The 25,920-nt window shown below is 34.8% G+C and overlaps 1 protein-coding gene across 6 annotated transcripts in view; it reads right to left on the bottom strand.

Moving 5' to 3' along the window:
- Nucleotides 1-946: 946 nt before the first annotated feature.
- Nucleotides 947-25,920, bottom strand: part of SOCS5 (suppressor of cytokine signaling 5) — a 50,103-nt gene continuing 25,129 nt past the window's right edge. For 5 of the 6 annotated variants that reach the window (XM_045549539.1, XM_045549538.1, XM_045549542.1 and 2 more), the window contains exon 2: nt 947-5,161. In XM_045549539.1, the coding sequence (XP_045405495.1) occupies nt 3,539-5,149 (1,611 nt within the window). In that variant the 5' untranslated portion in view covers nt 5,150-5,161 and the 3' untranslated portion in view covers nt 947-3,538. Of the gene's footprint in view, nt 5,162-23,783; nt 23,805-25,920 lie in introns of those variants that run through there. The other variant, XR_006734694.1, reaches the window with a different exon arrangement.

Here is a 25,920-nt window from a genome sequence, read left to right as displayed (position 1 = left end):
CCCTTTGTGTGCATTTTAATCTAATTTTAAGTAAAACCATATGTGTTGGGGTATAAAATAAGCAAACGACCTGGTATTACTGCCCTGTGTTAACACGCACTCAGATGGCTCTGTCTATAACTTTCTTTGGAGGATCCTGACTCATCCATAGGCTCTTTGTCACTACTAAAAAGCACCTTTTGCTATTCACCATAAAAATAAGAGATTGAAGACTAGTTTCAATGAAACTCGGCAAATTTAGTGTTTAGTGCCAGGGAGAAAAGGAAGCTCTTGGATAGAAATGAACAGCAATCAGATCAAAAGGTCAAATAAAAAAGTTCATAAACTTTGGATTTTGTCAAAGTGAAGCTTAGAATTCAAGCATCGATTTTTATGGTTCAAGCCATTATAAATCTTATATAAACCTTCCAAAAGACCATAAAAATACAGATTGGTTTGTGGAGAATGACTATTTGGGCTCAATTTTTGTCTAAGAAATATAAACTTACTTATGACTCTTATTAACTCTACTTCAACCAAACTATTTCTTCTTCAAATTCTTTACTGTGTTTAGCCAAAAGAGAAAATACTGATGAATTCTCTCTCTTTGCAAGGTGACTATATTACAAACAGACTATAGTAGCAAGGCAAAACTTGAGGTGCAGATAATAAAATCTGAATGGTACAGGGATACTCCCGAGGCAGTATCTGTGGAATAAAGCCTCTAAATCATTTTAAATCAGGTGGCAATACTGTCTAATGTTAACACCAGAAATATGTATGTGTGTGTTTATAAATGTATATGTATACATACAGAAAGAGAGAGAGGTGTGTGGAGAAGGGAGAGAATGAAAGAATGAAAATGGATGTGAATCTAAGCAACCTTTCCTTGGGTGAATTATTTCATTATGAAGATGTGTCCCAACTCCTAAAGAATTTCCTGGTTTGTATTAAAACACACTTCAAAAAGACCATAAAAACTCAAAATTTAGTTGACAGGTTACAATGAGATTCAGAAAAGGACACAGTGAATATAGACTTAGGTGCAATTTCATGCTGGTGATTTTTTTTTTAAATGTAAGCCACTAATATTTAAAGAAAAAAATTTAAACCAAAAGTTGCATATTGATATTATACACAAACTGAAACATAAGTGACTTTTAGCACAGTGTATACATGCTTACATAAACTCAAATAGTTACACATTTAAAACAATTTCCATTTAACATATGAAAGTTCTGAAATACATAAAAGCATTAACACTTCCTATAAAACTACAGTTAGAACACCAATTTGCTACAAGTATATAAAAACAAACATCAAGCGCTTTCTTGGAGTTTCAAGTTTCCACTCTAAAACACAATCTTGCTCGTGTATATATATACCTTCCCCAATAATCAGTATGGACTTTTTTTTTCTTAAGAGGTTTATTTCCCAGGTACATTATAAGCTCAAGAAAACGGACCCAACAATAATGCAATATAATTATGTCATAACAACTTAATTGCACATAATGCTTTAAAGTAGGTTTGGATGAAGTTCTCAAACACTTTGGTATATGTTGTTTAGGGACTTCTATTAGAAATAGCATAAATTAAAAGTCCCTCCAATCCCCATTTTGCTTTAAAATGGATAAGTCTTTGGTTAAAGTTCTACATTTTGGGCATTATCATCAATTACAATGGTCCCCAAACCAATAAATGGTACTGATGTGTTATTAGTTCACAAGACTTCATTTAACCTGTTTCTGATGCAGTGGGAGGCTATATGACATGTCATTGACAGTTTCAATGTTTCACTTACAAGCAGAGAAATCAATCAATAGGTTTATTATTTCTCTGTTAGTTTTGTTACAACCTAAACTGTACAGTAATTTGTAATAACTATAGATACTGTTCCACAGTATATGTGATTATGATTGGAAAGATGTAGAGCATTAAATTTAGAGTTAGCTTATTCTGCTAAGTCAATATTAGACTGTACAGTAACTCTGCATTAACTACAGTAGATTGTCAGTTAATGCTTATTTAAAAACCCCAAACCATTCCATTTATAAGAGAAATTGTTGCAAATGTATAAAACAGCAGATATACAAGGAGAACACCAAACATACTTTATTAGCACAAAAAAGCAGCCATAACAAGGCACAGCAAGCAGAAACATACATTAGCAGTCAAAAGGTTAGTGTTGCATACAAATATAGCTTTTTCTTTTTTGTAGCCTTGGCAATAGCCATAGGGATGTAAAACAACATTCTGTAGCAGCAGGTAAGGAAACTATGGAGCACTCACCAGTGGTACAGAGCACATTAACAAAAAGACACAAGAATGGATTTGGCTACTTTAGTGCAAAATGTCTAGGACAGAACTGTAAATTCAGTTCAATTACTAAGAAGCAAACACTAGAACTTGATATAACTTCCAAAAGAGTTCACTCAAGTAGTATTACATATTATTCTAAGTGACAAAAAGGTGCTAATTAAAGTTATTTACAGATACAATGGTTGTACAGTACCTTTTAAATCTGCAATTTAGGTTTCAGATTTTCCATTAAGAATTAACTGCACTGAAATTCTATAAATTATACTTAAGTAATTCAGCTATAAGAGTTTACAACCAAGAGATAAATACTGCCATCCAAATTATTAATTACAGTTTAATAATCTCAACATTAGCAACCACTGTAGTTACTATTATCTGACTTGTTTGGGCATCTTCTAGTCTCATTTTCTTCATGGTTCACAAACTCATGATGGGCACAGGAAAAGATCCAACTTTTATGAAACGATTAGACTGCACATGTCAACTTAAAAAAAATCACACACAAGACACTATGTTGCAGCAGCTATTCAAATATCTGTTTTAAGTTAAAGCACTCATTAAAAAATTAATACCTAGGGCCTTTAAATAAAATCCTACTACTAACTTCCTAAGTGAAATTTTAAGAACAACTATTTAGAAAACCTGGTTTACTTAACAGTACCTTTTGCAGAAGAGAAAAGGAGTCTGACTATAAACTACATCAACACTTTAAGTGAACTGCACTATGCCCTTGTGGCCAGAAAATTGCATTTTTTTTTTCTAAAAGGAAGGCAGTCTTTTATTTTTTAGACTTCCAAAGCTTGATTTATAGTAACTATTAACATCACTACTTTTGGAAGGTTATAGAAAAACTCTTAGAAAAAATACTTTTAAACATTAATCACACTGCTGAAATACTCATCCAATATTAATAATTTGTTCTTCAGTAAGAAATAGAATTCTTCATAGCAAATGCCCCACAGTTGCCTCACTCAGTTACTACAGCCATTAAAAACCAAACTGTTAACTAAATCAACAAAAGGTTTTTGTCGCTTACTGAACACCTGTAGCTCTATCCTGTTGTTCCAATAGGCACCACGTTTATCTGAATAAGTAACAGCAGACTGCATCTGACAGACACTAACACTAAGCTTACATACTGTATGAAAAAACCTAGCACTGATGTGTGCTTGCTAGAGGTGTACTGTCTGATGCACATGAAAGCAGACCTAGTGAATACCCTTTGGGGGCAGGAGCGTTTACTTTGCCTTGACTGGTTCTCTTTCTAACCAGCGAACCCTAACTTTTTGTTTATAATGATACTCTTTTAAAAAATCCTGTAACATTGATGGTAAAGGGAGCCCATCGATTCCATCATATGTAGTGCACCTGCAGATGACTGCACGACAGATATACTGCAGGCTAAAAGGAAAAGTCCTATTGAGTGATATAGTCAGCAATGGTTCAAAAAACATGCAAGAACTGGGATCTTTATAATGTTCTAAAAGTCCTGTTACAGTGGAGGAGTGAAATACACATGGGTCATGTGCATCAAAACTAAAGTTGTGATTCCACTGTTCAATTCGGGCATGCAGGGATCTGTTGTAGCGGCGGAAGCTCACAGAGAAGAGGTAGTCCTCCTGCGCAGAGTCCCTGAGCAAAAATGTGCCTTCAGGCTTCCCTTCAAGAAGGGCTTCTGCTTCATAACGGTCCATCACTCCCCAGTAACAGGGATTCCCTGTAATCTGAAGCAAATCTGGCACGAGGCAGTGTATGTAATCGATCTGTGTGTGGACTTTCCAAGCTCCCTGCCTGCTAACGTGGGCATGGCTGTCTCCAGATACCTGACGCTGCTTCTGCCTCCGTGACTGCAAACACAGGGTGGTTGTATCCTCTTCCGAGTCACAATTGGTTTGTGGAATTGCAGAACTGTCCCCACTTATTTCAGTCATTCCAGGAGCTAACTTTGGTCCCAGTTTATATAATGGATTAACCTGTGCAGTAGCTTCAAATGTATGTATTTGTGCATTGGGAGGGGGATCAACCCCTTCTTCAATACTAAGCCGTCTTCTCTCCCTAAGCCTATCTTCTTCATCTTCTGTAGAAACCAAAGATGGATCAAATGTATCAAAAAATGTTGAATGTGGGCTCACAGGAGCTGTATGCTGTTTAATCAAATGCCATTTTTGGGCTAAATCTGAGCCAGCAGGAAAAGGGCATTTCTCAAGCATTAATTCAGAAAGATGTATTTTTCTTTTATTGGAAAAGAGAGGTTTTGACTGCTTGTTATAAGTTCTCATGGGAAAACACAAGCCCACAGTGTCCTGCAACCTCTGTCTCAGAGAGCGACTGCCTACGGTTCTGCTGGAAACACTGTCCATGTCGTGGACAGAGCTTACACCATAGCGCCGCTCTCTCCTTTGGAGTCCACTTCGAGTTCTACCAAACTTTTTATCAGTATCCAATGAACTTTGGGTCTTTGTAGAACAGGAATGTTTTTTCTTTCCACCCCATGGAGCATGTCGAGAGTAGGAATCCCTTCGTGCAAGTCTTGTTCCTGGGGTAACACAAGAATCATTATCCTTTTCAATGCTTATTTCAACAATTTGAGGGATTTCAGTGGCACAATTTTGGTTTCTCCTTGAAGAATTCTTTGAAGGGCTTAATCCTAATTGTAAGGCAACATTTTCTCTTAAGGGACTGCTTTGCTGCTGAGGAGCTGAGTCTACTATACTGATGTTTTTCTCTTTGACAGACAAACATCTATTGGAGTTCATGTCCACACTTTCACCACGGCTTCCTCCCTCATGACTGAAGAGATTTTGACACCTGTATTTGAAGTTATTCCACATTTTCCCCACTTTATCCATTGATTATAAGATCTAAAGGCAAAATAGGAAAAGGAGAAAAATGAATTAATTAAAGTGGCATGTGAAGATAGAAAAGGCAGTACCCACTCCCCTTCTCATTAGGAATCTCAGTAATCCTGGGTCAAGAATTGGCCTCACGTTGCCCTGCTGAGGGGATGAGGCAAACTCTCTGTCTGGCAGGAGTAAGGCCACCAGGCCCTGCAGTGGCACTGACCTTGTTCAAGCCAGTCCTCACTTCCCATTTTCTTTCAGGTAAAATACTCTGAACTCAGGTGAAAGGAAATAAACTCTCTTAATTAAACTCTGTTTTTTTTTTCCCCGTGTATCAACCTAATTTCATTATCACATTGTTTTCTGTCTCCTTACTTTGAATATTACAAAGACAAAATACGTTCTGTGCTGTTGAGACATATCTGTATTCAACTCTTCAAAAGTTACAACCAGGACCACATTTGTGTAACACATTAAAATTAGTTCAAAAACCTTTAAGTAGCAATCTATGCAATTTCACTTATCAACCCTTTCCCTACTGTTCTAAAGTTTACAGCTTAGTCACCTAAAAAATCCCATATTTTCCCTCCCTATCCTACAGTGTATCAAATTTTATCTATGATTTTGAAGCAGTTTGAATAGAAAAGTAAAATACGAATAAAGAGAATATTTAGAAAAGGTGTCTTTAAGCTTCCCAATTTTTAATCCTGGAAGTATGAAAATAATAGAGTAACAGAAAAAAAGCTATGATTATTGCTATAGTTATTAACAAAACAAAAAACATGTAATTTGGCATCTTTATTCTTGCTCCTTAAAAAAAAATGTAAAGCAGTTTATGGCACCTTACAAATTCTTTTAAGACTACATCGACAAGTATACTGTCTAATTCAGTATACCTGAAAGTCAACATTACAAGAAATAGGAAAACTTAAAATTCAACTGGCTTTATCACATCTTGATAACAAAAAACTTTTCTCAAAAGGTCTCTGTTTCTATTTTGCCATTTAATAAATATGGCAATTTTAATTTTCTTAATTTTTTTTTGTTCATATTTATCATCTATAAATTATGCACTATTCTTAAGTTTGGCATCAGTTTTGAAAAACTATTTAAGTATTTTTTCTTATAGTGGTAAAAGTCATTAGAGCTGATCTTTCCATAACTTTGACTAATTCTCTTTGTCATGAATACCTGTGTTAAGAAGTTGACTTCGGTCAAGGGAACAATACAGAATAAACTTTCTTCAAATGAATTACGTATCTTCCCCTTATTTTCTTTCAGAAAGGGCTCTTTGACTAATGGTAACACCAACAGAGAGAATTAATGTCTGTGATATCATGAAATGTATTTTCAGATGATTCTTTATTAAAAGCATGCTGTTTAGGCACATGGGAAGTTCACACAGTAGTCGGTATATATTTAAATGAATTTCCTATTACATGGAACTGTTAAATCTCATTAATGTTGATCTCAGAACATTTTGTTTCCTCCCTCTTGCAAAAATCTTTTTTTCGAGGCTTATACCATTTGAATTGCACATGCCTTGTTATTACTTCTTACATTAAGATTTCAGTTCTGTGCTCATAGTCCTATTATTATAGCCTGATTCCTGCCACATTCCTGGTGACTCCATTATCTTTATTAGATGTACTCTTCCAATAGCCTAACCCCTTTGTATCCTAGTTTCTTCCTTCTCATTTCTCTTATTTTAAGGTTGCTTTTTATTTTTACCTAATTCATATATATTTATGCTTTCAAGGTCAAATACTAATGCAAGTCTTCTAACAAAAAATAGCACCCAGCACACTCTTCCCATCCTTGATTCCCATTTTATGACTTCAAATTCCTCATCATTTCTAGGTAACATGTTCATATTGCTATTTGTTGATTTTTCAGTTTTGACATTATCTATTGACTTCATACTATGGAAGATAATGGTTTCAGATTTTTTTTTTAAACCATAGTCTCAATATTCATTTATCCTTACTCCTCCTCCCCAAAACAGTTAAAAGTACATTTTTTGGTTAAATTGATATTCAGTGTTTTCACTATGACCATAAGAATATTGTATGCAGTTAAGCTATTTTTCCTTTCTTGTACATTTGTTTTTCCTAGAATAACTGCCTCTTTTTTGTTTGCTTTGTTTTCTCTGTATAGCATTTTTTCACAAATTCTTTAACAGGATTGTAAAACAACTCTCAATGAAGTCAACACTGCTACACTGTGCTGTCCTGTGACTTTCCTGCACTACCATTTAGGAATTCCCTTTACCTCTCTTGTGAAAATGTCCTATTTTATCCTCATTTTAAAATTGTTTCAGAATAAAATTCAAGGTTTGAAATAACTTATCCTTGGAATTTTGAGGGCATTATCCCATTGTTTTCTAACTTCTATGTGTAGCTGTTGAAAAGGTCAATATAATGCCAATTCCTAGTCTCGGTATGTGACCTGTTTTTATTTTCTGAAAAAATGTAGCTTCTCCTTAGTGTGGCCTTTTTTTCATTCATTGTCCTGGGCCCTCTCAATGTCTTCCCCATTGCCCTCCTCCTTTCCTTGTAAAAGTCCTTATCATTAGACACCAGACCTAAGATAGATCTTTTGATTATCTTGCATTTTCTATTTTGCATTTCCTTTCTTTTTCTACTTTATGATAAATTTCTTCAGATTCACTTTCTAACACATCTATTACAGTTATACCCTCCTATCACAATTTTAATTTCTAAGGCCATTTTCCTATTCTCTGCATGTTTGTTTTAATAGCACCCTATTCTAGTTTCCCATATGCAATATCTCATTTCTCTTAGGATGCAAACTTTTAAAATGTTTCTTCCTTTTTTCTTAAATACATAAATCAACACTGTAAATATTTTTATCTGTTTCTTCTGAGTGCCTTTTTTTCTCCTTGAATCTTTAAATCTGTTTTTCATTTTAGAGGCTTTCACAAGTGTCTGATGATCCCTGGCTGCCCATTAACATTGAAATAATGATTAGGAGAGGGGCTCTGTCTGAAATGCGTAGGGCTGTCCACTGGCTGGATTTACTACAGGGTGATGAAGCAATGAGTTGGCTCGTATATTAGGGGATCCCTACAAGTCAGTACCTATAAGCTTTGTCTCCTGGCTGGTGAATTATCCCAGAGAGAAATGTTCCAACCTTTTATCTAGGACATATACACCTGACTGCTGTGTTCTGAGGCCTGGGAAAGGGGAATGGTGAGGTTTCAATCTCAATATTCATACTTTCACTTAGCCACTTTATTTAGTGCCTGTTTTTCAAAAGGTGTCCTTATTTTCCAAAGATATCCCAACTTCACCTATGACTGAACCTCTTAGATTAAATTTCTCTAAGTTCTAAACCTTTAGTTTTACCCAAGGTAAAGGAACAATGGTCTCCTGGCTGCTCAGGGAAAAGGGCACCTGGGAGTCTGACACACACAGATTTTCAGCCACTCCTGCTCTTACCTTCTCAAGGAACTGGTTCTTCTAATTTCTGAGCCAGCAGTAAAAACTGGTTTGCTGCTTTTCAACATCCTCCTTTGCAGGCACTTAGATTAGCCTTTATAGTTCTGTTACTTTCTTGCTGCCTGCTTCTACCAAAAATTCATTGACGAGTCTGGCCTACTTCTGCCTGCTCTCCTGCTTTCTACTTGTGGGTTTATGACTTACTTATACCTTTTTAAAATTAAATTCTAATGCTGAATTTGATATATTTAACTGAAAAGTCCCCTTTTTACTGTTAAAGAGAACAAATGTTACCATACAAAAGTCCCTCTCCTGGAATGAGGGATCCACATCATAACCCTGGCTGCATATTATAATCATCGTTTAAAATACATGATGGACAGGCTCCCTCTCAAAGAGATTCTGGTTTAAGAGAGGTTCTGGACACTGCTATTTTTTAAAAGTTCTCAATGGGAGCTCTAAAAGAGACAAGTAAAAGGATGCTGCTTAGTATTCTCTTCTTATTTTTGCCATGTATACAGCAGGCCTGCAGAATCTCAGGAGAGACAGTCTAGAGCAGTGCCTCTTAAACAATCGGCTATGAAGAGCCATTTATGTTTTTATTTTTAATTTTGTAGAACAATTCTTTTGTAAGACATAATAAGAATTACTAGAAAAATGAAATGTAAAAAAAAGACATGAGTGCCAATTTTTGTTAGATTAAACAGACAGCAAATAACCATCAAATTGCTATAAAATATTTTAAATGCTTATTTTCAATTTCTATATTTAACTTGTCACAGAGTGGTAACAAACTGCAGACTGGCACCAGCTCATAGACCATACTTTGAGGAGCTCTGGTCTGAGCTGTGCTGTCCAATCCATGGGGCTTTTGAGTCCCTGAATTGCAGCTTGTACACATATTGAAATAATAATAGTTTGGATATAATTTATTAAATATATTATTAAAATTAGTTTCACCTTTTTACTTTTCAAATGCAGGTACTAGAAAATTTTAAATTACAGATATGGTTCAGGTTATATTTCTACTGGATACTACTGATTTAGAGTAAGGGACAGCAAACTATAGCCTGAGTGCCAAATCTGACCTGGGGCCTATTTTTGTAGGGACTCCAGCTAAGAATGCTTTTATGTTTTTACAGGCTTTAAAAAAGCCCAAAACCCTGCAAAGAACATTTGACAGAGATCACATATAGTTGCAAAGCCTAAAATATTTTCTATCTGGCCCTGTTCAGTAAAAGTTTACTGACCCTAGTCTAGAGTATGTATTAATAAGATAAATAAACCACACCACTGTACACGCTACAAGAGCCATATTCAAGAAGTCCAGAAGTCTCTCTTCTCCATGTTTATATGATAAATTTTGTAGCTATCTGAAGATATTTGTCTGACAAGCAAATTATACCTGAAAAATGACTTTTAGAAAATGACCAAACCTAAAACCACTCATCTCCTTATACAGCTTTTTATAAGTTGTATGAATGAGTAGGACATACAGAAAATATTTGTACCTGCCAGGACATAGAAGGCAGTTTCCAACACTGAAGCTTTGGTTCAGTTTTTCAGAGCATGAAATTTAGTTATTTGTCTATTTCTAATCTGGAGAATGTTATCATATTTCATTTTGACAAAATTTCTAATTTAAAGAAAGGCTATTATGCTTCCACACTCCTGGGAAAAGAAAGTGGATTTTGCTTGCCATGGGGTAACACGGGCAGCTGTAACAGTGGGAAGGAAAAAGTACTGACATGATTCATAGACTAGTACATGTAAGAATAAGGAAGGCATTTCAACTATCTTAATATTTACAATGTCAGGTTTGAGGTTCTTTTGTTTTGCTGTTAAATTTTTGGAAATCTGTTTAAGATAAAGCTGAGACTCTTGGAGATCTAAATCACAACTGTATTACTTTACAGTTTTATATAAAGTTATAGAGGGCTAAAAAAAGTGTTAAACTTCTATTGTATTGATTCCAGAATGAAAATTTATTATCCATTACAGTCTTATACATTTCTACACATGCTTACGTATCCTTAAAACTATCCAAAGCAAATTTCTAAAAAATAACTCCTTTCCCCAAGGAATCATAATTTGAAACTGGTTTTATAATGCTTTTGTAAGTTAAATGGCTTTTGTTGAAAAATTATATTTAACTGGATAAGCTATAAATTAGAAATATAAAGAGTTAGGTCAAACTCCATTACCACAAAAATTTACATATATAAAAAACTAAAGAGTATAGTCAATGGCTCTTCTTAATGCTAAGTACCATACATTACAAAATTTACACAAAATAACTGAAATAGTATTAATGAAACTTAACCCATACTTTATAAGAAATAAATTCAACACGTTTTAAGAGGATACTGCATGCCATATGAAGTAGAGGAAGAATATGGCCCAACTCAAACCCCTCCCCACTGTTCAGTCTATCTAGAATACTTAGCCATGATAACACCATGCCAATAAAAAGTCATTCATTTATATAACAAATATTGGGACACATGGGTTGATTAAAGTATTTCTGTGTCAAATTCAGGTACAAGAGGCAGTTTAGGAGACTAAAGTTTTGATTGATATTTTGGTGGCATTTCAATAATTTTTAGGAAAAGATAACACAATGTTTTACAATAAGACTGACCCAGAATTCCAGGGATGTATGGCTGTTATAGCTATAGCTCCTTAAAAGAACCTGAGAATCATCTGGTCTTTAGAAAACTATTTATTTGTAATTATTATTTACATACCATATTGTGACATGGTCTATATTATCCAACCTGATGGCTATTTATCCTTTATACTGCTATTTGATATTAGGTCGAACTATATAAAATACAATTATATAAAATTATTATTTTGTGAGTAAAAAATGATCATATAATTCAACCTCAGAGTTATACTATTACAGTGCACATAATTATTAATGCAGTAGACCATGTACATGTACACTCAAAAAAATGTAGAACCCTCTGATCTAGCACAACCAGATACTTCTGTTCCTATCAGTTGAGTTATATTTTTATATAGTTATCTTAGGTTCCAAAGTTGTTCATGCCATTTATATTATTGTAATTATGTGACTTAATTAAATGTTAATTAAATCTAATGAAATAAGGCAGAGTGGAGAGTTTGACTAAGTTGAATGACTTTGAAATACTCAATAAAAGTAAAATACTTATGCCGTTGACTTAGATATACGTAATAAAACAGCTCAAAGAAGTGGAAAAAATATTGCTAAGATCTAGAAGGATTCTAAGCTCAGAATGCATTAGAAGAGTCTAAATGCTTGTTCTACTTAAAAAACTCAAACTGGAATCTTAGGTGATACATTATAGATATGGTTTCTGCAAAGTAGCCAATATGGATCTGCAACTAGTAGACCTACTCTCAAAGAAGAGGCCTTGGCTCCTTAATCAAAACAATACCAAATAAACATACAGTTATATTCTTTAAGTTAAATATTTAAGGTATGTATCCCTTTTTAAGATTTCTTGCTTTATTAGACTTTAGAAAAGATAACTGGTCCTGACTGAATCAGATAAGAGGCCTTTCTGAACAATCATTTAGTTAAAATTTATAGTTAGTGCCAGGATAGAGTAGCACAAAGTCCTAACGATAACAGGGAAACATGACCTCCTTTGGGGGTTGGTGAGCAAGGAAGCTTCTCTGGTGAGGTAATATTTCAAAATTTTGTCCCGAAGGATAAGTAGGAATGAATTACTAATGTTCGACAGGCAGAAGGAAAAGCATTTACAAAGTCCTGAAGCAGAAATGAACATGATATGAACAATGGCTGAAATTAACACAGCCTAGCAAGTGAGGGGAGGAGTGCCAAGATGAAATCAGAGAGGTAGGCCCTGTAAGCCACCATAAGAGAACAAGGATAGATGCTGATACTGCATTGAAGAGTACCGCAGGAGTCCAAGTGAGAGCCTAAGATGGTGACAGCAGAGATGGGTTATAAGATGTTCTGAAGTCAAATCTAAAGGATCAGTGACTGACTGAAAATGGGGAATGAGAAAGAGGTGTCAAAAATGATGCTAGGTTTCTAGCTTGAGCAAATGGGTGAACAGAGATACTATTTCAGATACAGGACACCTAAAAGAGAGAAAAGTTTTAGCAAGTGCAAGTTTGGAGAGAGGTAACAAATTCAATTTAGAAAATGTTGCACTTGGCCGGGTGCAGTGGCTCCCGCCCGTAATCCTAGCTACTCAGGAGCCCATGTTGAGAGAATTGCTTGAGGCCAGGAATTTGAGACCAGCCTGAACATAGTGAGACCCTGTTACCTAAAAAAGAAAAAGAAAAAAATTAGCCAGGTATGGTGGCACCTGCCTGAAGTCCCAGCTGCTCAGGAGGTTGAGGCAGAAGGATCGCTTGAGCTCAGGAGTTTGAGACTGCAGTCAGCTATGATCACATCACTGTACCTCAGGCCTGAGCAACAAAGCAAGACTCCATCTCTTTTCAAAAAAAAAAAAAAAGAAGAAGAAGAAGAAGAAGAAGAAGAAGAAGAAGAAAATGTTGCAGTTGTGGCCGTCATGGAAACATCTAAGTGAACTCTCATTAGTCCATTCATATACATTCATATAATGGAGTACTATATAGCAGAAATGATAAACTATAGCTACTTGTATCAATACAAAACATAATGCTTAGAGGAAGAAATGATAACAGATGAATATATCTATTACAAATCAATTTATCTTTTAAATAAGCAAACCCCAAACTATCTTTTTTAGCCATATATACATATATAATAAAGATATAAAAGAAAGGATGCCAACAAAGTTACGATAATGGCTGCCTATTGGAGAGGGGGATACAGAATTAGGAGAGGCACTCAGAAGGCTTCCAAAACACTGGTAATTTTCTATTTCTTAGTCTGGGTCCATGCTTTGTGCCTATTAACTAGTCTTTAGAATGCACTTCAATTTTATACACTCTTTCCTGTACATGACATACTGCATTATAAAATTTTAAAAATTATACAGGCTACATTTTGAACATAATGTGAATTAATAACCAAATACCAAACGAAACAACTAAGGATAATATAAAGCTCTTTTAACACTTAGGTAAAAGAAATTTTTGTCAGAACTGAAAATGACAGACCTTTTAGAAAGTAGGTTATTAATGTGTGAGTATAATTTTCTGCATGGCAATTTAGTGATATTTATCAAAATACTCTTATTCTTTAACTTGGCAATTACATACTCTAGATGGTTACTCTAAAGAGCAACATTAAACAAAACAAAACAAAACAAAATTCTACACAGGTTTCTCTAAGGTAGTACAGGGCTCAGCAAACATTTTCTACAAAGGGACAGATAGTAAATATTTTAGGCTTTGTGGGCCATACAGGCTCTGTGGGCCATACAGGCTCTGTGGCAACTACTGAACTCTTCCATTGGTGCCTGAATGCAGGCACACAATATGTAAATAAATAAGCACGGCTGCACGTCAATAAAACTTCATTGATTGGCCGGTGAAATTTTAATTTCATATAATTTTCACCTGTCACACATGATTATTCTTCTGATTTTTTTTTAACCATTTAAAAATATAAAATCCATACTTAGCTCATGGGCCGTAGAGAAACAAATGGTGGGCCAGATTGGGCCCGTGGGCCATAGTTTGCCAACCCCTGATGTAGTACATCATAAAACCTTCAGTATTACATTTACCAAAACTAACAGTCATTCTATGGAACAGTTTGGGGATCAATACTCTAAGAAGATAAACTTAAGCATGTAAAGATAAAGGTATATGGATGATCACTAGTGAATAACAGTGATAACATTGGAAACTACTTCTTGTAAAAAGAAAACAAATACATACAGAAGAATTACAATACTACATAAACACATTTTAAAAATCTAACCCTCACCTGAAATACTACCACTCAAAGATAATCACTGTTAATATTTGGTGAGCATCTTTCCATAAGCAAAAGCTGTACATAATCTTCTCTTATAATTAAAAAAACCCAACTCCTCCATGTCTTTATCTATATCCCGTCTTATTTATTATAAAGTGTATTTTTCTTTTTTTTAGTTTATGTCAGAGAGTAGGATCAGGACAGTAAAAGAGAAAAATCTCTGGCAATTGTATTTTTTAAAACGATAAATAAATCTAAGAGTCTTTGAAGTGAGCAATAAAACAGACAAACCTCTAGAAAGCCTAAACTTGACAAAAGAGAATAATAATGATTAAGGTAATAGCTGTGATGGCAATTTACATTACTGGGGGCTAACCATGTGTCAGACTCTGATACAAGCATTTTACTTTTCCCAACAACCCTACAAGTAACAATCTCAATTTTATTGATGTAGAAACTGATACATCTTGAGAGATTAATAACAACCTAGAGTTCAGTTTCTTCTATTATTATTAATCTATTCAGGTTTTCTACCTCTTCTTGAATCAATTTTAGAACTGTATGTTAACAACTCTAAGTACTGTAGTGTCATTAGTAAGTCCTTTAAAACTTCAAATACATAATTTCTATATCTTTTCAACTATTGTAAAGCACAAAAAAGATGGAATGTGTCTTAAGTTAATATATACACCTAGCATAACTCTAACATTAAAATTTGACAAAGGGAGCACATGCATATTCAAAAGACAATTTCTGGCCTATTCCATTTTAATTGTAATGAAACAATACTCTGACCAAAAGAATCCAGAATAAAAAGTATATTCATAGGTCAACTGTGAATGTTCTGGTGTCTCTATGCCTATCTACTACTACTACGAAACCTACAACTCTGTGTAGACCTATACACCACTCAGAAATGTTCTGGTATTTGTTGTAATTAATGGGTCTACATGACTAAGTTCTACTGCTTTTCTAGAATACTACTTTTAACCACATAGTCCGCTAAGAATGTGTTTTGTAACCACATGTCTAATTTCAATGGATGAAGTTTAAGAAGTTCTTATATTTCTCTCTGATATTAATATAGTAGTCCATTATTAAAAAGAAGAAAAAAGAAAGAAGACAGAGAACCAAACTAAGAGTCAAAGAGTCACATGTTACATAGACTCTGCAACGATACCCCCACAAAAAGACAATTTAAGGGCTATTTCTTTTTCTAATAAGAAAAGAAGTACTTACTTTTGTGTTTCTATCTGTAAAATTTTACCCACACAATTCTAACTTCCAATAACATGTAGGAGGGCGCTCCAGGCCTAGTAGAAATACTATTCTTAGGACCAAATCCCATATAGAGACACTACCCGAGCTTTGCTTAGGGCACCATAATGAAAAGGGCACAGGCAATGAAACAGTCAAACACTTGGGAGGCTATGAGGGAGGGCTGAATTCCAGTGTTACCACTTAAGAATGTTGTAGACTTGAATGTACTCCATATTTCCGAACCTAAATTTGCCTCCTGGTACAATGAGGATAATACCTACCTCATGGGTTGGATGAAGAGGATTAGAAATAATATACATAAAGCCTTTGGCTCATGGGAGACACTTAAGAGACAGAGGTTTTAAAAACGTTCCCAGTAAACTATCTAGCATCTCTGGCTTTTCTTTTTAAAAATAATTCTCCATTTCAGTTCCAGTTCATGTCACAAATGTCAATATCTTCCTATGTATAGTATCTGTCAGACTGAAAGTTCTGTCAATCATCCCAGCTTCTATATTACTTCCTAGGAAGCGCTATGGAAATTTCAGTGTTCTCTGGTGGTTGAAGGTACAGTTCATCTACAACATAAACTAAGGATAATACAGTACCGGCCAAGGCCTAGGAATATAATTCATATTCATTTTGGGGGGATTCAAATTCCTTTTTAGTCTATAAAATAATGCCACAATTTCAATTTTACTCTATAGATACCACCCACTAGAGAAGCATAAATCCTAATAAGTTATGCTCATTTTCTATGGGGAAAATACCTTATGTAGTATACTAACAAATGTACCATTCACTGAAATGTTCTTACCTCGCCAGCATTATTGGCAGACTGTGGTATAACACAAATAACATGTGCTTTAGATTTAGCGGTACCCAAAATCAAATTCAAGCTCTCACTAACTCTCAGCCTTTCCATTTAAAAATAAGAACAATTATTCCTTTCTTACAAGGTTTTTTAGGAGGATAACATGACATAAATATAGCTGAGTATTTAAGAGGGGCTCAAAAATGATACCTTCCTATATACAACCAATCCAAAGCAAGAGAAGGTACATGTTAGTGATAGTAGCAAAAAGCATGGTTGTTTTATGTCTAGGGAGAGATTATTGGTTAGTCCTGCGTTGATCTCCCACCTCCAGGGAGGCTACTTCAGTTAGGCAAACCAAGCAACCTTACTAAGCATTAAACTGTACATGATTAGTACTGACAGCACTGACTCTACAGATCATGCTTCCCAGAGCACAAAGCTTCCCACAAATCTCCCTTCATACAAAAGGCAGTTTAAAAAGAACCAACAAAGTAAAATAATTCTCAGTTGAGGAATTTAGTAGCTAGCTTAATCCAGAAAAGAGTCTCTGATTTGGGGAACTACTTAATAGTGAGCTCACTATGACCCTGCTAATAATTTATAAAGAATATTCAGTTACCAGTGGTAAGTGAGCAAATGTAATCTGAACCATTTCTTTCTCTAAGAATGATAACCACTTTCTAACTCCAGCAGTTTAAGTAAAGCATCACAAGAAATACAAAGACTCTGAGGACTACAATAAAATGATTTTTGATAACACCTTCCTTTTACTTTTTACCTAAAACTGTTTAAAATAAACTATCCTTCTAAAAACTTAAAGGTACTACTGTCTTCTATGCCAAATTTTAGGTCTGAAGAAAACTAATAGGCTTCAAATAATTTGACAGCTTGTCATGAATCCAAGAAAGAAAGAAAAAGAAAACCAATCAGGACAATTTCCCTTTTTTTTTGACCTAAGAAAAAGGAAAATTTAAACATCTCAGAATTAGTTTACTCTTTAGAAAGATATTTGAGAAGGATACCAGGAGAAGTAAAGGCAAATAAGGATACTTTTTAATCATGTAAGAACACGAATGTAAAGAGAAGTACGTTGACCAAAATTACAGACTAGAAACTCCAAGTAATACACCTTGGATTTGTTTTATGAATTACCATGTAACATACAAATTTATTTTTAAAAAGGGCAATCAAAAAACCATTAGCTTATTAATAGAACTGAAATAAAACCTTACCTATCAAAAGCTGAGAAACAAGTAAGCTGAAAAGATTTTAAAAATTTCATTTTAACATTTGCCAAGGACCACATGTGGACGACATTATGATAAAGTTCAAGCTCTCACATGTGAATACTTAAAGCTCTTGCTCTGTGCATATTTTCTCTAAAATGACCCACAATTCAAGCAAACTTTATTCTCTGGACACCAAGTACATAGCAGCTTAGAAACTGCAAATTAGAAGGGGTAAGAGTGTGGTTAGAGAGGAGTGCTATGTGCAAATACACTGATCAGAGCAAGAGAAGACCAAAGAAACCTTAAGGAGCATAATAGCCTGGGGCCACAAATTATGGGGATACATAATGTTAGACATAAAAAAGGGAACACAAGGGGACCTAAAACAAAGATTTAAAAGATGAGACCATTATGAACTGTAAGTAAATAAATTTTAAAATTTAGAAGAAATGACTAGATTTTTAGAAAAACAGAAATTGCCAAAACTGACTCAAGAATAAATTAAAAAAATCAATAACTCATAACTTTTAAAGTCTTTGAAGCAGTAATTAAAAATCTTTGCACAAGGGGCCAGTCATGGTGGCTCAAGCCTGAAATCCCAGCACTTTGAGAGGTCAGGGCAGGAGGATCACTTGAGGCCAAGAGTTTGAGACCAGCCTGGGCAACACAGCAAGACCCCATCTCTAAAAAAAATTTTTTTAAATGCACCTGTAGTCCCTGCTACTTGGGAGGCTGAGGCAGGAGGATCCCTTAAGCCCAGGAGTTCAAGGATGCAATGAGTTATGATTACACCACTGCATTCCAACCTGGGCAACAGAGAGAGAGAGAGACTCTCTCTCTCTCTCTCTCTCTCTCTCTCTCAAATAAATAAATAAATAAATAAAATTTAAAAAAATTTTGCACAAGGAAAACACCAACCCAGGCAAGATGTTCTGGGCAAAAGAAGCCAATCTAACAACTCTAGTTTCTAATCACTGATGGCCACAGCAAGAGGTCAAAAGAGATGCAATAGCCAGCTTAATAAGGCAAGAAAAAGAAAGGCATATAAATTGGAAAAGAGGAAATAAAACTTTCCATTTTCTGATGACATGATTGTCCACATAGAAAACCCTAAGGAATCTTCGAAAAAGAAAAAAAAAAAATCCCAAAAACCCTAAACTAAAAATGAGTTCAGCAGGGTCACAAGAAACAAGATCAACACACAAAAATCAATCACATAACTATATACTGTACTAACAATAAAGATGTGGAAACCAAAATTAAAGAGATGCAACAAAGAATATGACCTTAAGGGTAAGCAGACAGACTGATAAGATATTTCTTTCAAATTATTTCCTTAGAAGGAGTTCTAACTTCTCTATGCTCTGAAAGGATGAGATTTGAATGGCAGGGGATCAAATATGCTAGATATCCTACGGTTACCACTGCCTTTATAATTACCCTGGGGAGTGGTGAGTGTGGGTCTACAGTCTACTCCTCAGGTCCCTCCCTCCTCTCTAGCTCCAATGGCTCCTCCCAGGTTCAGTCTTCATCATCATCTGTATTGATTAACTGTAACAGCTGCCTAAATAGTCTACCTTCCTCTACTCTTACTTCCCTCTTCCATTAATATTGATCCCAGGATTTTAAGCATCGAAGAAAAAAAAAACTATCAAAAGATTCTGTGCCTGGCTACTTCCTCCACCCCTCAAGAACTGGGAACAAAAGGAACAACAAACCAACAGTTAATAATATTATAATTTAGTAGTATAAAGATAATACAGCTGAAATTAATATAACCTAGAGAATGAAGATGACCAAATGGCTGTTTTTAAGTATATAAAGAACCTTTCTCTAAAAATGGGAATTCTGACTTGTCACTCTTCAATGCTTCTGAAGACCAAAACAAAGAAACTCTCAGGAAAAAAACTGTATTTCAAATGGTTACGACGGTAAATAAACAACCAAGAGTTTTGTGAGGAATTTTTCATGGTAGATGTTAAAGAGGATAAGGAACCCTCTGTCTCTAGCCAGCCCAGGTAGTCCCTCCTCTACAAGCAACCCAATTAGCTAAACTCAAAGATCTGCAATTTTTTATATTAGAATTTAAAAAATAAGCATAGCATTCCACAAATAGACTCAAGTTATTTAAGGTCTAGCACAGCACAGCAGTTACAACTCAAACTCTTATCATACTACTCTCCAATTAAATTAAAATCCTAATATGCAACATACTGAGTTATCTAAGTAGTATCATACTACAGAGCTAGTCATGTTTTTGATCAGGTGCAAATTCAGTGTTCCATTTAAACACTGTAAGTTTAGTGCCAGTTGCAAAAATACCTAATGGAAGCAAAACTGTTCCTTCAACGCAAACCTTCCCCTTCCTGTCTCACCCCCCAAAAAATTACCTACACAATTTAAGGAATATTTATTTTCCATAAACATAGCTTAAAAATGAGAGTTCTTTTATAGATAAAGAAAAGCATGTTTAAACAGTTTCAAAGAAGAATTGAGCAGCTTAAATTCTCAATATTCTTTGATAATGACAGAAGTGGTGCTTCCCGAAAACTCAAAAAATTCTTAGACATTCTGTGAGATCTGAAATGAGGTAAGATTAACAGTTCACACTGTAATTGTCTGAAGTGTAGAGGCAAAAATCCTCTGTTATTACTTGCAGGTAATCCTGGAAACCCTCTTAAATGGGATAATTCTACATCTTGTTAAATAGTAGACTTCCTAGTTTTCACAATAAAATGCACAACTTTCTAGTTAAATGGATCTAATGTGGATAAACCATTCCACAACTATTTTTCAAGTACTAACCAGAAATCAAATATACATAAAACAAACTCAGATCAAAAAGTCTCGATTATTATCTTCAAAGAGCTAGTTTAAGGAATATCTAACCATCCACAAAGATTTTCTATGTTCTATCCCTTATCAAATTACCTCACTCTTTGGCTCCCTACATAAATACTTTACCAGAAGTACAATTTAATGTTATGCCCTCAACTTTTATTAAGAGTTTATAAAATAACTAGTCTTGTATGATTCCATACCCTATAAAAATTATATCAAAGACATCATCCCTCATATAAAGACCCATACAAAAAAATTCCTCTTTGACTTTACCAAGGTTTCTCTCCTTAAAAAACTTATATGCTTCCTTTAAGTAGAAAATGAGAAAAATATAACTCATTGTGTTCTTCCTTTTTTTTCCTACTATTACCAACAGAAAACCCAAATAGAAGGCCTTTGTTAAACTTCCGATATATTTAGAGACTCCCCCCAGTTCCTTGTACAAGTCTTAATTATCATTACATTAAATGTCCAGGTATAGATCTGATAATCATCTCTTTTTTTTCTTGTGGAAGCAGAAAAATATAAAAATAAATTTAACAGTTTTCTGAAACTAAAAATCTCTATATTTCTAGGTCTAAAATTGAGTAATCTCAAATGTTCCCATAAGAGGAATGGATGAGAATTTCAATGGACTGTAAAAACAGATAACCTACCATTAAAAAAAAAAGTAATAAATGTAAGAAAACTTATGACTTCTCAAAGAAGAGATGGGAAGATCTATTCAAGCAAAATGCTGAAAAAAGAAACCAAAAGTAAATGATGAAAAGAAGTAATGACATGAAATTTAAAACTTCTGTATATCAAAAAATACGTCATAAACAAAATTGAAAGGTAAACAATAAGCTGGACAAAATATTTTCAACACATGACAAAGTTTTAATATATTTAATTTATAAGAAAAAGATAAGCCAGGTGTGGTGGTGGTGCACACCTGTAGTCCCAGCTACTCGGGAGGCTGAGGCAGGAGGACTGCTTGAGCCCAGGAGTTCGAGTCTAGCCTGGGCACCATAGCAAGACCCTGTCTCTTTAAAAAAACAAAAAAAGAAGAAAAGAAAAGGATATAGCAAAGGACATCTCCAGAGAAATCACATATCAGATGTATACATGACTAATAAATATATGAAAAAAGGTGATTCTTGTAATTTATCAAAGACATGCACATTAAAATGTAATACAAAATTTTATCAACTTGACAGATTCCTTTTGTTTCTTTTTTACACTTTAATGGTATTATCTAATATCGGTATTGGGAAGCTAGCATTTTCTCATTCTAATGTGAGAACATAAATTCATCTGACTTTTCAAGAAGAAAATTTTATATTATGTATCAAAGCTTAAAAACTATGCATATCTTTTTATCCAAGGTTGCACAATTAGAAATTTATTCCAAGAAAATAATCAGACAAGGACACAAAGACTTATATACAGGAGATATTGATCACACCATTAGCTATATTAGCAAAAAATGGCAATAACCATATTGTTCAGTTAATAGAGGTACATCCAAATTGACCTCAACACAGGTGTAGGTATATACACATATACCTACAAACATTTTTTTAAAAAGATTATTATTAGGAAATACCATTGATGTTACCTCTGGATAGTTTTTGATTATTGTGATCAAATCATTTTAATCAAATTCATTTTTTTCTTTTATTTTCCAGAACATTAAGATTCAATATGAATTAATTTTCTAGTTGGAAAAAAAAGCTATTTAAAAAGGAAGTAGATCTTTAAAAAGGCCCAATCTGATTTCATATTATAAAACCAAAGTTATGTGGTTTAGAAGGAAAAAAGCAAAGAAGAAGAAAAAATAAATAAAACCAAAGTTATGTATAAAATGCAGAAGAAATGAATAATGAAGTATTAAAAAAACTTTTTAAAGAAAAGATGGGGCAACAGTGATGGAGGAAAGAGATACACAAAGAAACAGGGGTTTGGAAATAGGCAGAAGAACACAATCAATGGAGAAAGGAGTAGCAAATATAGTTCTCAAGCCACTCAAGCCAGCCTGACTTTCTCAAACAGTGCTGGGGATTAGTGGTAAGTAACACTGGATTAAGAAGGAGGAAATACCCTATCCAAAAGAGTGCCAATAATAAGTAATGTGCATTCCTTTGTATATGGAGGTACTATTTATAGGCTAAAGGACAGAAATAGATTATGTGATGCCACATAATATTAACAACTAGTACAGATGAGCTTTGAAGATGACAGTTTCCAAAATGTAAAAAAAAGGAATGAAAGGGGAAAAGTAGTGGTAGGATTGGTGAGTATTCCATTGTTTTAAAAAATGCTTTCTACTTGTTAATCAAAACAGCAGCACTCTGATATGAATTCAGCTCTTTACTCATGTATCAGTCACTTATGAATGCAACTCTTAACTTTACTCATTTACCAGTCTCTTCTGGTTACAAGGTTCTGAACCTCAGGGTAGACAAATGTGAGATTGTACACTTAAAAATGATTAAGATGGTAAATTTTATGTTGTATATATTTTACCACAATAATAAAAAAGTATAACATAAAGAAAAATTATATGACTTTTAACTTTGTGTTCTATGTGTCAATCAATTTTGAGACATTAAAAAGCAGCAGCCATGCCATCTGCTATTGGCAGCGTCTACTTTTATTTACATAATGGAGAAGATAGGAAAAAATTTAAGTATAAGATATAGGTATCAATGTCTACATAAGCAACTATCCTTATTCACATGAGTATTTAAAAGTTGCCATCTGCTTATGTCTGATATTTTTGCTGTACTCTTCCAGAATATCTTTATCTATTCATTCAACGCTTATGAGCATGGACTATGTGCTAAATTATGTAAGGTGCTGGAGATAAAAATATGAAAAACATAGTCTCTGAGAAGTTCACAATCCAGCAGGAAAATCAAAATACAATATAATCTAAGTGTGAACTAAAGAGAGTACTCTGGGAACGCAAAGCACAAAGCAGCTACCTCTGGTTGGGGGAATGTGGCAGACTACTCACCCTGTCTTCAGTAGTTATATAACCTTCCTTGCAGCCACTGACTAAGTTCTGGCCCATGAGATGCAAGCAGATATGCAGTAGTGTGGGAGCTTTAGGAAAGCTTTCTTAAGAGACAGCTAGTATATGTCCTTTGTCTCTATCATTTCTTCTCATACATCTTGCTACTTCAAACAAAGATACCTAAAAAAAAAAAATTTTTTTTTTGAGACAAGGCCTTACTCTGTCACTCTAGGATGGAATGCAGTGGCATAGTCATAGCTCACTGCAACCTCGAATTCCTGAGCTCAAACGATCCTCCCACCTCAGCTTCTGAAGTAGCTAGGGCTACAGGCAAATGCCACTACACCTGGCTGGCTATCTATCTATCTATCTAATAGAGACAAGGTTTCCTTATGTTACCCAGGCTGGTCTCAAACTCCTGGCCTCAAATAATCTTCCCACCTCAGGCTCCCAAAGTGCTGCGATTACATGTGTGAGCCACTACACATGGCCAAATACCTCAATTTTGAACCATGAGGTCAAGGGTCAAATATGAGAGATACTGAAGCCATGAGCTGGAAATTACTTCCCTAATAACTTCATGGATCAGAGCTGTCATCTCAGCCCTATACTACAAACTCTGAACTTTTACAGGAAAGAAAGAAATTCTCATTTTTAGGCCATCGTTATTATGAAGTTTCTGTTACTTGCTACTATATCTAACTAATCCTAACTAATGCAGGGAGTAAAAGATGACTTCATAGAAAAGATGATCATTCCACTCAGGAGGCTGAGGCAGGAGACTTGCTTGAGGCCAGGAGTTCGAGACCAGCCTGGTCAACAAAGTGAGACCTCTTCTCTAACAAATAAATAAAATTAGCCAGGCTTGGTAGCACATGCCTGTAGTCCAAGCTACTCGGGAGGCTGAGCTATGATCACACCACAGCACTCCAGCCTGGGTGACGAGTGAGACCTTGGAGGGAGGGAGGGAGTGAGGGAGGGAGGGAGATTGGGAGGGAAAGATGATGTTAAGCTAGGTTTTAAAGACTGAATAGCTACGCCCCAACAGGCAGATACTGCAAAGGCACAGACTCAGGAAAGGGAATGGCTTTTCAAAAGATGGAGTGTGGTTCAGAGGCTGATATATGGGGTGGATGAGTAAAGTAAATGCTGACAGAACTAGAAGGAGAAATAGACAATATAATCTACAATTACAGTTGTAGATTTCAACACTCTCCTCTCAGGAATCTATGTAACAAAAATATAGTAAACTAAAAAAAAAAAATCAATTAAGAATATAGTATTTAACACCATCAACCAACTGGATCTAACTGATACCTACAGAACATTCCACCCAATGAGAGCAGACAGAGTATACTGTCTTTTCAAGTACACACAGAATGTTCACCAAGATAGATCATATCTTGGACCATTAAATAAATCTTCACAAATTGAAAAGAGCTGACTTAAAACAAAATATATTCTCTGACCATAAAAAATTTAGAAATCAGTAATAGAAATAATCTCTAAAAATTTGGAAATTAGGCCAGGTACAGTGGCTCACACCTATAGTCCTAGCACTCTGGGAGGCCGATATAGGAGGATTGCTTGAGGCCAGCCTGAGCAAAAGTGAGACCCCATCTCTACAAAACATAGAAAAATTAGCTGGGTGTGGCAGCTTGTGCCTGTAGTCCCTGCTACTTGGGAGGTTGAGGCAGGAGAATCGCTTGAGCCCAGGAGTTTGAGGTTGCAGCGAGTTATCATGAGGCCATTACTCTAGTCCAGGTGACACAGAGAGACCCTGTCTCAAAGAAAAAAGGAAATTAAACAATGTACTTATAAATAATCTACAAGTCAAAGAGGAAGTCTCAAGGGCAGTTAGAAAGTATCTTAAACTGAAAGAAAATAAAAACACATTAACATTTGTACAATGCAGTTAAGCAATGCTCAGAGGAAAATGTATAGCATTAAATGCTTATATTAACAAAAAAGAAACGTCTCTAATCAATAACCTAAGAGTCCACCTTAAGAAGAAAAGTAGGGCAAAATGAACTCAAATCAAGTAGAAGGGCATAATGGTGAAAGACCGAATGCTTTCCCTCTATGACTGAGAACAAGTCAATAACATTTACTCTCATCACTTCTATTCAACATTGTATTTGAAGTTCTAGCCAGTAAGAGAAAGCAAGGAAAAAAAAAAAAAAACAAACATACAGATTAGAAAGAAATAAAACTGTCCCTATTTGCAGACATGTCTGTCTTCAGAGAAATCTCAAGGAAACTATCAAAAAAATTTCCTAGAACTAATGAGTAAGAT

Source organism: Lemur catta, chromosome 4 (genome assembly GCF_020740605.2).
Source record: "Lemur catta isolate mLemCat1 chromosome 4, mLemCat1.pri, whole genome shotgun sequence".
NCBI classification, from domain to species: Eukaryota; Metazoa; Chordata; class Mammalia; order Primates; family Lemuridae; genus Lemur; species Lemur catta.
The sequence above is the reverse complement of the archived record's forward strand: the minus strand, read 5'-3'. Positions and strand labels throughout refer to the sequence as shown.